The following is a 14,131-nucleotide window of genomic DNA, read 5'->3' as shown; positions in this document are numbered from 1 at the left end:
GTCCGATTCTCTGTCTCCAGCCATGCATCACCTCCCCAATTCCATGCAACGTCTTTGTTTAATCATTTTCAAAGGTACTGTACCTGGGGTCAGTGCAACTCCATGACCGGCCCGCACTCCCTTGTGAGTGGCATTGGACTGTTGGGAATGACTCCGTCAGCTACGTCATGATAGCCCCAGTTGGAGCTATTGTGTTTCTAAGCGCTATACTGAACTTTAATCTTTGAAAATTCATATCTTTCCTTGTTGTTGGAATTTTTGCTGTCCTGGTCTTGTGTTATTCAGATAAATATTGGCTATTTTTCTAAACTGGTGTGGAGTACTTTTGTGGTATTTTTACTGTGGTCCTGTGTGTGTGCACAAATACTTTACACATTGTCTCTGAGATAAGCCTAACTGCTCTTGCCAGGCTACCAAGGGGGTGAGCAGGGGTTTTCTTAGTTGTATGGCTCACTCACATTGACTAGAGTGAGGGTCCCTAATTGGACTGGATGCAAACCACTGCCAACTAGAGACCCCATTTATAATACTGACCAATTCTTCTTCTGGAGAAAGTGTCGCTTCCAATAGAGGGAAACATGTAAACATGTCCCCCAAATGAACACAGTTTGTGTCCGGAAATTATTTCTTTAGTAATTTGTTTAGATAATTTGTAAAGAGGCATATATCATCTTGTGATGACTTGTAGCACATTTGTGTTTTTTGTGCAGACGTCAGAGCACGATGAACCATACACAGTCACCAGGAGCTAGATTCCTGGTAATGAGCAACATTTTGTTTATTGTAATGTTCAATTGATCAGCAGGTGAATGTAGGCAAATGTAGCAATGAAAGGTTTGGTTTCAAAAAGTCTCCTGAATAGGAAGTGGCTTGGCCCAGCTCTGACTTGGTGATCCAGAGGTTCCACAGTCAGGGTCTGATTTATAATTTGTCAGATCGTCCATCCTCCACCAGGGTGACAGAGTAAATGACTCCATCACCCCAACCGAGTTGCCGTCTGCCAAATTATAAAATGTCTGCTGGCTCAGCAGACATTTCAAGCATTGAGAAAAACCACCATCACCATGGTTTCTGCCAGTTCTTTGGAACCTTGATGGACCGCCCCATCAAACATGACAGAACCAGAACCGCACGTCAAAGTTACATGGGAGTTTCCTCCCAGGGGGACGGGGGTATTGATGGCTTTTCAGTGCCCCTTTTCTTCCAGGCTTTTCCTGGTGGTAACTGGCACGGAAAAACGACTACATGTCCGCCCATCTAAATTAGATGGTCTGACATATAGCCACACCTCCAATGGCCCCTACTCTGTCAGGCCATCGGATGAGTATGACCACAGTGGGGACAGGGTAGTATCTGCCATCATTTAACTATGGTCCGCCGTTATTTAAATCAGGAAGGCGGACAATAGTCTTGGCGGGGAGAGAACTCTGTCACCATTGCAATGTAATTCCCTCTCTGCCAAGATATAAGTCAAGCCCTTTGCTCCAAGGATAGGCTGATATGTTGTAGCCACATAAACTAAGCAATGTGGGATCAGGTAGGGAAAAAGGAATTCATGTATTTATGTTGCTGGTAAGAAAGGAAAAACCTTTTTTCATGCAAGATGATTCCACAAGCAAAGTAGATGCTTGGAGCTAACAATCCATGAGCTGAGAAATAAAAGGGATTACATGTTTTGGGGGGAATACCATGTGGAAATTGGTGTTTCTGTCCGATTCCTGTATCTGAAATGTCCTTTCAAAACACCAAAATTTATAATTTGGCTGAGCCCGGCAATTTTTGTTACAGACCCCAAAATAAATGGGGCACACATAACGAGGGCATAGCTTGGATATTTCCTCCTGAGGCCCTGGGTTGAAGAAAGTCATAAATGATTTCTGTGGATCCAGCTAAATAATATGGAAAAGGTGTTACTATTAGACAATTTAAAATACTCACTTTTTTGACTTCAGAAGGATGAGCGGCTGAGTCTGCCTTGCCGGACTTTAAGTCACGTCATTTAAAACAACATACTTTTCAGTGTCGAGTGCTGAACTCACTGAGTGATTCTCCCTGATTTTAAAAGCAATTGTGTTACAAATTTTACAGTTTTTGAAATACAAGTTGCAATAAGTTTTGTCTCTGATATTCTGTGGCTTGTAGTACGTTTTTCATAACTTAGGCATTGATACATTCTCTAAAATGCTGTAAATTTACTTTAGGGAGTTTGTTATTGATGACAAACGTGTACGTGTTTTTGATCTTCCAAACAATATTTTGCTAACTCCTTCTAGAACTCTTAGGGGAACGTATGTCAGTTTCCGATCAAGTGTAGCTGACTTTCTCTTCTTAACATAGACTGCATCCGAAATTCTCAGCACTTTTTCTGGAAACAGAGAATTAAAGAGTGAACACTGACAGCTGAAGACCATTTTCACTAAAATGCTGTACTGCCGGACTGCAAGAAAACAAAATCTCAACCGCATCTCTTCAGTGCAGAAAAGATGCATCTGTTCAAAATCACCTCTACTTGGGCCTCAATTACAAGTGGCGCTATGCTTCCGATGGGCCCGTACGAGGAGTTATTGGGCCCACAGGAATTTACAAATTGTTGTTTTTCACATGGAGATATCTCCATGTGAAAGACAAGGGGAAACCCTATGGGAATTTGTGCAGAAACACCAATTCCCAGACGTGGGTCCAAATACTCTTTTAATCCCTGTTAATTGCCACTATAAAAGTTGGTTTGTCATAATGTTCTGAAGCTATCTAGCCCCCACATGTATGTGGGCGTGCGAGGGGAGTGAAGGGAAGGGTGGGGAAAGGAAATATGGATCTAAGACCTGATCTGTGGAGTTCTCAACGACTGTCCCTTCTGCCAATCAGCAGCTCATGTAACATGCTCAGAATCATAGATCTGTTGCACAGATCAATCAATCAAACATTTGTACAGCGCACTACTTACCCGCTAGGGTCTCAAGGCACTGGGGGGGGGGGAGGGGAGGACTGCTACTGTTCGAATAGCCAGGTCCTGGGCTTGTCGAAGGTGGGTGGGGAGGGTGTTCCACGTCTTGGCGGCGAGGTAGGAGAAGGATCTGCCGCCGGCTGTAGTTCGATGGATGCGAGGGACGGCGGCGAGGGCAAGGTTGGCGAAGCGGAGTTGGCGGGTGGGAGTGTGGAAGGTGAGTTGCTTGTTGAGGTATGCCGGGCCTGTGTTGTGAAGGGCTTTGTGAGCATGGATGAGGAGTTTGAAGGTGATCCTCTTGGTGACAGGGAGCCAGTGCAGGTCTCTGAGGTGGGCTGAGATGTGGTCGTGGCGAGGGATGTTGAGGATGAGGCATGCAGAGGCATTCTGTGTCCATTGTAGTTTCTTCTGGAGGTTGGCTGTGGTCCCTGCGTAGAGCATGTTGTTGTAGTCCAGTCTGCTGCTGACAAGAGCGTGGGTGATGATCCTTCTTGTTCCGGTGGGGATCCATCTGAAGATCTTGCGAAGCATGCAGAGGGTGTTAAAGCAGAAAGATGAGACGGCGTTGGCCTGCTGGGTCATGGTGAGCGATGAGTCTAGGGTGAAGCCTAGATTGCGTGCATGGGTGGTGGGTGTTGGTGCGGTTCCTAGGGTGGCTGGCCACCAGGAGTCGTCCCATGCTGAGCGGTTGGAGCCGAGGATGAGGACCTCTGTCTTGTCAGAGTTAAGTTTGAGGTGGCTTTCCTCCATCCAGGTGGCGATGGCGTGCAGTCCATCGTGGAGGATGGTTTTGGCGGTGGCGCGGTCCTTGGTGAGTGAGAGGATCAGCTGGGTATCGTCAGTGTAGGAGACGATGTTGAGGTTGTGGGATCAGACGATGTTGGCGAGCGGTGCCATGTATATGTTAAAAAGAGTTGGGCTGAGAGAAGATCCTTGGGGAACGCGCAGGTGGTTTTAGTGGCACACGACAGGAAGAGAGGAAGGCGGACTCTCTGCGTTCAGCCAAACAGGAAGGACGTGATCCAGACAAGAGTTTTGTGGTGGATCCCTGCGTCGTAGAGGCGAGTGCAGAGGGTGTGGTGGCAGACGGTGTCAAAAGCAGCCGAGAGGTCCAGGAGGATGAGGGCCGCGGTTTCGCCCTTGTCGACCTTTGTCCTGATGTTGTTGGTTGTGGCGATGAGGGCGGTCTCGGTGCTGTGGTTCCTCCAGAATCCTGATTGGGAGATGTCCAGCATGTTGTTGTCTTCCAGGAAGCGGGTCAGTTGGCCGTTGATGATCTTCTCGATGACCTTTGCAGGGAAGGGGAGGAGGGAGATGGGTCAGTAATTCTTGAGGTCTTTGGGGTCCGCTTTGGGTTTCTTCAGAAGGGCATTGACTTCGGCGTGTTTCCAGCTCCCAGGGAAGGTGGCGGTCTTGAAGGAGCTATTGATGATCATACGGAGTTGGGGAGCAATGATGGGGATGCTCACCCACTTTCATTCCTTTATAACACATCCTTGAAATCTAGAATTCCGTTTCTCAGAAAAGAAACAGGCTCTCACAGTACCTATAAAAACAAATGCAGAAACCCAAGGTCATAGGTGGAAAAATGTTGATGCTGATGTAGTATATTTTGCATCAGTTGACTTTCAATTGTTTAATATACTTTGCTAGGTTAAGATGAAAGACACCATTATGCCTCCATGATAGTATTTTTCAAGGAACAGCAAAGATCTTAAGTAGGAAAAAGTGGTGATGTAGCACATAGAGGTTATAGTTATATTTTTAGCAGGTCCTGTAATCAAAAGCAACTCCAAAAGTCATTGTGACTGCTAACTGAGGGTATCTACCATTGGTGCACCTGGGCCCAGAGGTGGCAGCGGGCCCAGGTTGTTCTGCACCAGTTGATGTTATTCCAGAGGCTACCTGTTCTGATTTTTTTAGACACAGTGCGTGCCAGTGGTTTGGCTGTATTTACCTTTCAGTACAAGAAGGAGTACAGAGAGAGTTTAGGATACGGAAAGATGAAAGAACAAATGGTGAAAGAAAAGGAGATGGTGAAGGAAAAAAGAACGAGGAAGACAGTAGGAAACTATGACAGAATAGGAGAAGAAAACAGAGTTTGGTGAGAAAGAGAAAGGCGAAAAGGATAAGCAAAGCGGGAAAGGAAAAAAGAGAAAGGAACCTGAAATAAGGAGAGACGGTAGGAAGGTGATGAGGATAAGTGAGAGACCGAAGAGGGGAAGAGAGTGACTGAGGAATGGGTTAGAGAGGAGAGCATTAAATGGATGAAGGAGGAGATAGGGAGGCAAGAAGGAAAGACGAATATAACGAGGAACTTGGAGACCAGTAAACTACATTAGTGCAGCAGGTGCAGTGATTCTGGGGTCCAGGAGTGTGATGAGGTGAGGGTGCACCTCACTTATAGCAATTTGTTAATACTGGCTGAGCTGCCTAGTTCCTCTGCTTGCACTAGGGTCCTTGAGCCCCTGGCTACTCCACTAACTGCTATACCCTAGCCAGCTCTCATTATACATGTGAGCACCATGTATGCCGTCTTGATCGAGCGTGTGATAAATCTGGTTGGATACATGAAGATCAAAAGGTTTGAGCTTTTGAATTACTAATTTCTCCCTTAAAGTCAAGTCAGTTTTGCTATTGAGGTCTGCTGGTGGAAAGTCTTTTAATTGTTTCTCCTAAATGGAGGAAAGATACTGCATAAGATAATAGATCAATAAAGGCATAATGGGCACCTGAATCTGAGTCCAAGACGTTTCTATCTGGAAGGTACACTGGATTGGTTATTCCATTTTCCTACAGAGAGAGAAAACAATGAATCCCTTTCAAGGGTTTGTTTTTGCAACAGGTATCTTATACATCTTTCATGTAATAAAAGATAAACGTTAAGTTGAATTGGGCTATTTCTGAGGCTTAAGATCAATATTAAACCTGAGTAAAGTGATAATTATAGGTAAATGTGTGGAAAATGTTGGTAATGGTCTTGTGACAAATTGAATCACATTTATTTTCCTACTTAAATTTCCACTGGAAAAAGGGAGATATGTGAAAATCTCTAATCAAAAAACAGGAAACCCATACTCACGAAGACACAAAGAAAATCCATAGCCATCATTTTCAAAGTGTAATAATAAAGTTAAATATTAAACACTGGAAATACACGAGTCATTTCTTCATAGTTCAATAAAGGGGACTATCTAAATCATCGTTGCTATAATGCATTATAATATGCAATATAATATGATTAAACAATTTAACAAACTATTTGTTATAATGGCATACTAACAAAATTAAGTAAACAATAAAAAATGCCAAATAAGAAGAAACACTACACAAAATTAAAACAGCCGTTCAGTGAATTATACCACAATACGTATCAAAACCCCAGCTGACATCTTCAAAAAAATCAACATTCTAGAATGCTGAATACTTATGATTGTTAGTGACCAGAACTGTGAAAAGGAAACTGTTTTTCGCTACTCTGAATGGCCCTGCGGAAATAATAAATGATGATTTATATTGGGTAGGGGTAAAACGAGACAAATCAAAGAGTCTTTGGGAGTAGGGGCAGGAAAGAAGAGGGTTGAGAAGATGTTTAGGGTTACTCACTGAAAAAGGCTAGAAAATTTGAAAACGGCAAAGAAGTGAAGAGGTGGTGTTGCTGAGGAGGGAAAAACATTGAACGGTTCCCTCCCCAAAAAACAAAAAAATTGTATCAAAAAGTATTGAAAAATTGCAATGTTACTGTATGTAATTGTACCTGTTTTATTTTATGTAATTTTATCTGTTTGTTATTAGCGGTTCATATTTTGAACACTTCCAATAGAAAGAAACTAAAGGCCTCATTTACAAGAATCTGAGGCATCGGCTCAGATGGATCAGATTTCTTGCACTGCCCTACGATCCCCTACAGACGCCATGGATGCACTGTACAATACAGAGCTTCATGGCGCACACTTTCACAGTGCTAAACTGACGCATTGCTGGACTAGAGTAAAAATGTGACGCTACTCCGGCAACGCGAGGAAGGTTCTCATAGAGAAAAGCCCTGCATCAGTGTAACGCCTGCTCTGAGCAGGCATTACAATTTTGACACAGTGAAGTCATAGAATGATGCAGTGAAATGTGGTAAATTTCACTGCGTGTTTCTGCGTGGCTTTTCCTGAGGGAACGCCTACCTTGCATAAATTATACCTGGCGCAGGTATAATGTGATGCAAGGCTTTACAAACTGACGCATTGGGCCAAATGTGTCAGTTTGTAAATGTGGAGCAGTGTGAAGCACTGCTTGTGCCACTGTTGCATAAAAAAATGACCCAACAGTGGCACAAAGGTCTTGCAAATGAGGCCCTAAGTACCTGATTTAGAGCTTGGTGGAGGGGTACTCTGTCACAAAGGAACTGTATATCCCATCTAACCTATCACAAGTTCTATAGGATATAATCCACTTGTATAAAGGCGGATGGGTTATCCATCACATTTATGGTGGAGTAACCTGTCCACAAAATTCGAAATCAGACCATGACTTTGTAATATTGGTGTCTTGAGTTTTAGGTCGTGTTAAAAGATTAATTGGTCTTGCCCATCTTTATCATCACATAGAACCATTCAAATTAGTATCCGATACAGAATGCTAAAAATCTGTCAGCCAGTGAGAATTCCTAAATGTATGTGATTACTACTGTTATTTGCCTACATAATATGTTCAGCAAAAGTACGAATCAGGGACAAGAAGCAGAAAGAGACAACATGGTTCATTGTCTATATATTGTACAAAAATGGGATGGGGTCTTGGGCCAGATGTACATAGGTAATCGTTTGAGATTACCAAATAGCACATTTTTGCAAATCCCTATTTGGTAATCGTAAACACCCATGTACAAATGTGTGTTTTACAAATGTTGCGAGTCCCAGTGGGTTACGAATAGACCTACCTCATGAATATTAATGAAGTAGGCATTGGTTTGCGACCCACTGGGAATAGCAAAAAACATAGAGATGGTGGCCTTCTGGGGTAGGCAGACCACCATGTCTGTGATTGCTTTTCAATAAAGCAATCTTTTTTTCATGCAGCCTGTTTTCCTTAAAGGAAAGCTGTGCTTCACAAAGAAAAATGAAAAGTTCCTTTTAATTAATTTTTTAATGGTAAGCAGTGGTCCATAGGACCTCAGCCTGCTCTTAAGAAATGTTTTTACAACTATTCTCAATGGGAAAGGTCCCTTGGGGATCCCTTCTAATTTGCAAGTGGGTTACCACTAACTTGAAGTTGGTGGTAAAAGGCAAATGTTTTGCGACCGCATTTTGGTTGCAGAATATTCACACATACCACTGCAATTTGGTATTAGGAAGGGATGCCCTAACCACTCCCCTTTCTAATACCAAATCTCAAGCCCAATATGCGATTCAGTAATAGGTTACTGAATCACAAATTGGGCTCTGTACATTTCAAAAAAGCCTTTTTGCATTTGCAAACGTGACACAAAAATGCTTTGTACATCGGGCCCTAAAAGTCATATTTCCCTATCCAGTTGGAAATAGCTGCTGTTAATTGGGTTGAGTCACATATCAGGTATGTGCGATTTTCCTTCAGGTCATTCAGCTTTAGAGTAGCTTTAGAGCACCCTGCACTCTTCCTATGCAGTAAACTGCAGTGCTGGTAGCACCAGTGATTGACCATTAGTTATCTGAATTACAGCAACACCAGTGTAATCTAAAGGATCTTCTCAGGGGTCCAGGGCCTTACAATTATGCTGATGTCTGCTGCTCTCCCCTTTTCCAGGCATTTCAGGGCCTTCTCCCGCTTTCTGATCTTCTCCTGGGTTAAGCCCAACAGGCCGCTCACAGCTTCTTTGAAGAAGTTCCTGTTGCCGTAGTATACAGGGGCATTGTAAGAGAGAATCTTCAGGCCAGGGATCTCAGAGCACTGCAGGCAGATGGTAAAGAAAGGATTGAACACTCATAGATGAGCTTATCCATCAATTGTGACATTGAAACAAGATGTACAAGATGCTAAAGTGGTTTAGGAACGTTACAGAGAATGGACTTAAATAAACGCTAGAGCCTGTGTCCCATTGGATTACAAAGAATGCCTCAGCTCTACTGGCAGAGAGTGGCATGAGAGCTCTGTGACGGTGCAAGGTTTTGCTAACATTTGTTTGGCCAAATCATTTGTTGTTTGAAAGAATCTGCAATTTGCCGAGTAATATACACATGCAAGTATTTGCGCATAATAAACCCTGAGACCATAGCAGAGCCCCAATATACCATCAGCAGAAGTCACCTTTCCATTCTGCTGCATTGGTCTGTAGATTTCAGTGTTGCTTGCCCTTCCCAGTACAGCACATTCAGCCCTGGAAAACACACAAACAGAATATTTGAGGAACTGCAATGGAAATGCAGCTAGATTCTTGGTGCAACATATCTTACAGACCAGAGGAAACATCATACTATATACAAAGACATACAAGCTATGTTAATACTCTTATGTAACTCCTAGTAAGCTGGTTATGATATACTAAGGTGACAAAAAAGATGATGAGTGGAATGCTTGAATTAATCTCAGTTACTAGTAGTGACAATATGTCACATTGTAGTCCATACGTTTTGCCAACAGTGCTACTCCAACCAAGATCTACTTCCATGCAGCCGTTGCACTTAGGGAATCACCCTGAGGAAATGTTGATGGGTAGAATGCTTGAATCAATATCATCCACTGTTGTGTGGCTGCTTGTGTTCTGCTTCAGAGTGGATCTGTTGTGGTAGTTTGGGCTGGACTACTCGTATTAAACACTTCACAAAGATGATTTGCATATGGCTGGTCTGTTTGGAAATAGCATGATGGACTGGAATATGGCCGTAGTGATTGCAGTGCCTGAGACTTTTGCAAGCATCACCTTTGTGTTTTCCTCAGTGAGATTCCCTAAATGTAATAGGTACTTCCAGATGTTGGCCCTTTGCTTGATGTGCCACAGAACTTAACTATATCTCAGTGGCGAGGCCTAAACAGACTAAAACTGGTCTGGGGTTGCCTGTGATTCAGAAGGTACCTGGTCTGGCAATTCTGCTTGGGATGTTCTTATTGATGCAGGATCAAGTATGATCTGCATATGACTGGCCTCTGTCTGAAAGCTGTATGAAGGGCAAAAAAACTATGTATTGAAATGTGGCCCTCTGTACCTGCCAGTGGCTGATAATTTTGCAAACATTCTATCTATCACTCAAGATTTTACTTCAGGTATTTGACTGTATCTTCAGGTTATGTTGAAGCGAATGTAGTTAAATGGGCAATCTGTTGCAGTTTTGTGCAGAGAATCTAATTTTTCCTGGACGGAAGTCTTGACAACAGACAAATGGGCACAAATATTCCAAGCGTGCAGTACACTTATGATGTTTTGTGAGCTTATTGTGAAGTGCAAATGAACATGGAACTTATATGATTTTTAGTGCTAAACATTACCTATTGCTTACACATGGAAACTGCAAACAAACCCTCCATTAATACTTGAGCCCTCTTTATGAGAAAGGTGATAATCTTGATTAAGCTGTAAAGGAAAACCCTAATGAAATATGTGTGCATGACTGGGTCCAGAATATAGGGAAATATGAGGGAATGTGTATGCAAAAGAACCCTGTGGTTATTCCCTGTTCCCAAAAGTAAAATTCTCAATAAACAGCACACATGGGTGGTATTGGCAATGCTTCATTTCTGCAGGTGGTTGCAGGTTGTGGGCACTTGCACTCATTATTTGACAGCCAGAGTTTTTTGAGCAAATGGGTGGAAACAGCTGATGAGGGGATTGAAGGAATCATCAGTAATTATTCATTTGGCAGCTGAGCTACTGCAGTGTACAGGTGCCTGGTGGATCCTGTAAAGCATTAAGCGACAAACATGTATCTTGGTCCAGGTGTACCTAGAACGTATGACTTAATTATAGAGCGTGATGACATATAGAGCTAGACCTCACTGATGATGCCTAAGCAGACAGAAAATGGTCTGGGGTTGCTTGTGGTCTCACCTTAAAAGGATCTTGTGGGACAGTTTAGGATGGACTGTTCCTATTGGAGAAGCACCAAGACTGATTTGCATATGACTTGCAATGCAGCCTCGAGTAATTACAGTAGAGGTTGTTTGTTTTAATTATAGACTAGGGTGCTAGTGATGGAAGCGCAAGGTACCAACACAGGCAATGAGTGACACTCTCCTTGAAAATGTTTTAGGTCCCAGCGATATTTTTCTTTAATTTCTTTTTGAACAGATTAAGGCTTGCTATGATCTAATTTTGAAAGCACACGTTATATTTTGAACATCATTCCTCAATGCATAATACATGTTTTGTATACTATTCCTGATTGCTTATTCCAACATTGATGCACATTTTCTGACTGCTCATTTTCATTTCATATACGTCATTACCAAATGCATGTTTCATGTTTTGCACATTACTTTATATTATGTTTTCTTCTGTTGTTTTATGTTGTGGTATGTTATGTTAAGCTATGTTATGTTATATTATATATATTATTATAGCGTACGCTCACCACTGTTATTTTGGGGCTGAGAAGTCGGGGAAATGAGAAAAATGAGAAGAAAAAAAATCAACAGTGGTGTGTCTGGTTAAACAACCACATTTTCTTTATAATTTCTTAAACAAGTAAAGATATTTTCCTGTCCAAAATGATCTGGAAGGGAATTCCATAGCACTGAAGCTTGGGCAGAGAAGCTACAGCCTCCTAGGCATTCTTATTGTATTTAGGGTTTGCCAAAATATTATAATTTGATGATTTTAGGACTAGGAATGTATATCCTAAGTCCCTTAGTCACAAAGTGAGGAGTCATGCTATTTAATGCTTAAAGGTGATATAGCAGATCTTAAACTGTATTCTTTGTCTAATGGGCAACCAACGGAGCTGTGTCAAGTTAGAGATTACACATGTATTGCACAACAAATGAAAAATTAGGTGCTGCCTCATTTTGAACAACTTGCAATTGTTGAATGGCATTATTAGGGAAACTGCATCAGAGTAGGCAAGCATTGAGGTAATGACTTCCTTAATGATATATTTAGAGCATTCATAGGAAGAAGACAAACTATATTCTTTATCATCTCTAATAGATTAGTGCAATTAGATGCAACAGCTCCTGTATGAGATACCATTGAAAAGAGACCATCTAAAACCATCAGAAGACTTTTAGATGTAGTGTTTGGTGAAGGGGTGTGCCCAATTCAACAGGCCAGCAGAGTTTATGCCAAAGGTGGACTTTGTTGTTAAGAAATACTATTTCCATCTTGTAGCATTCAATTTCAAGTGATCACTGCTCGTCAGACTGAGCAGCAAGTGAGCTGTGGAAATGAAAAAGCAGTTGTGAGCTGTCTGCATAACTGTATAATCTGTAGCCTCCGGCAGTTAATTCCTTTATTAGTTGTCTGCTATAGATGATTAACAAGTGTGGTACCAAGGAAGATCCTTGGGATACACTACAATTAATAAGTAAGGCCTCTGCTAGGAATGGTTTGAGCTGTATCACTTGGACCTGATTTTCTAAGAGGATGTAAACCAATTTAGTGCTGTATTGTGGATCCTCACAGCATTCATGCAGTTTGAAAGGATAGTATGGTCCACCATCCCAAAGGCTGTGGAGGGATACAATAGTACTAACAATCTGGTCCTTCCTGCATCCCCATATAAACTCAGATCGTCCACCACTGACAAGGTGACTGATTCTATACTATGGCCAGGACGAAAGGAAGACTGTATACACACTGTGGATAGTTTCAGATTTCACAGGCAACATAGGCTTCAAGGGCAAGGACGCAATGATGGTAGATGGAAGCTTTTTTAAGATGGTAGGATCAGTTCTGACGTTTTACAACAAAGGTATAATCACCACACTGTTAAATGCCTTTGGATCATTCCCCTGATCTGAGGACAGATTCAACAAATTCATTAGAGAGGTCCACATACTCATGAGTAGATCTGCAATGACTGCTGGTGGACATGGGGTTCAATGGTGAGCCAGGCCTGGGTTTTGTTATCTTTAAACCTATTTATCTAATCGAGAAAAAGGTGAGGTACTGGGTACTGTTATCCACCTCACACTGTGCACTATCACCTACCCTAATAATGATGTTCTATTTAATTCCCTTTATCTATAAAAAAAATTAAAACAATGACAACGTTTTTTTGAAGGATTGATGGTACTAGTTACCCTTTAAGAGAAGACAAGTTAATTCATTAACTTGAATGTTTCTTTTTATTAGAAGCTTCTAGAATTGTATTATCAGTATAGGTCCTTTTAGTTTGTTTCAATTTGGATTTATATTCTGACACACCTATTTTGAATTTTACCTTATTTTCTTCATCATTGTTTCTACATCACTTGCACTAAGGTGGTCTGTGTGTTGGCCCCCGGCAGCCCAAAGTGTGCCAGCACAGGGAGTGAGCAGATTTGCACTATTTCTTTGTAGATATGACACAGTTCTGTTCTCTCCACTTCACACAACGCAGCACAGAAACACTGCTAGCTGCCCTGTGCTGTGTGAACTCTTAGTAATTCTGGGCATATACCTGGTTGCATATTCTTAAATTAAAAACTATTACAGATTGCATATGTCTGCATTTGCACACTATTTTTGCTCTCTCTACTCTTAAGTACATATTACTTTATTAACACACTAATAGTAAATGTATATGTATATATTTGCACATTGTTCCGTGTGTTTGGAAGTAAAACCACTGAAGATTTTAGGAATACTAAGAGCGAGGTATTTGGTTCCCTTGGATAGCCTTACATTTTTTGTACGTGCATTTTCTTCCACTTAGTTTTCTCTGACAGCAGTACCTCGATCCTGGGACATTTGTGTTTCCTCTATTATATTTTGTAAAGCTTTTAAAACACCTTTATTAACATTAGTAATTCTAGACTTTTTAAATGAGTAACTTTTTAAGAACTATTATTGTTTCTGTATTTGTATTTTTATTCTTTTACCTTTACATTTTACTAGGTTCTAATAGTATTAGTATTTATTTTCCACTATAGATGCTTTACCTTTTTCTTTTCTGTATTTGGAGCATCCAGAAATCTTCCGGGTTGAAGGCTGAGTTTAAAACTAAATGACACAACTTTTTATATATTGGCAGATCATGTCTGCTTGTATACATGTATATTAACACACTGTTCATGACAGCATAT

The 14,131-nt window shown here is 41.5% G+C and overlaps 1 protein-coding gene across 2 annotated transcripts in view; it reads right to left on the bottom strand.

The window, feature by feature from the left end:
- LOC138292306 (solute carrier family 26 member 10-like) overlaps positions 1–14,131 on the bottom strand; it is a 208,009-nt gene that overhangs the window by 57,028 nt on the left and 136,850 nt on the right. For both annotated transcript variants that reach the window (XM_069230842.1, XM_069230841.1), the window contains exons 12-14: positions 9,221–9,290; positions 8,684–8,863; positions 5,677–5,737 (exon numbers count right to left, since the gene is read on the bottom strand). In XM_069230842.1, coding sequence (XP_069086943.1) covers positions 5,677–5,737; positions 8,684–8,863; positions 9,221–9,290 — 311 coding nt within the window. The remainder of the gene's footprint in view (positions 1–5,676; positions 5,738–8,683; positions 8,864–9,220; positions 9,291–14,131) is intronic.

This window comes from Pleurodeles waltl, chromosome 4_2 (genome assembly GCF_031143425.1).
Source record: "Pleurodeles waltl isolate 20211129_DDA chromosome 4_2, aPleWal1.hap1.20221129, whole genome shotgun sequence".
NCBI lineage: Eukaryota > Metazoa > Chordata > Amphibia > Caudata > Salamandridae > Pleurodeles > Pleurodeles waltl.
The sequence above is the reverse complement of the archived record's forward strand: the minus strand, read 5'-3'. Positions and strand labels throughout refer to the sequence as shown.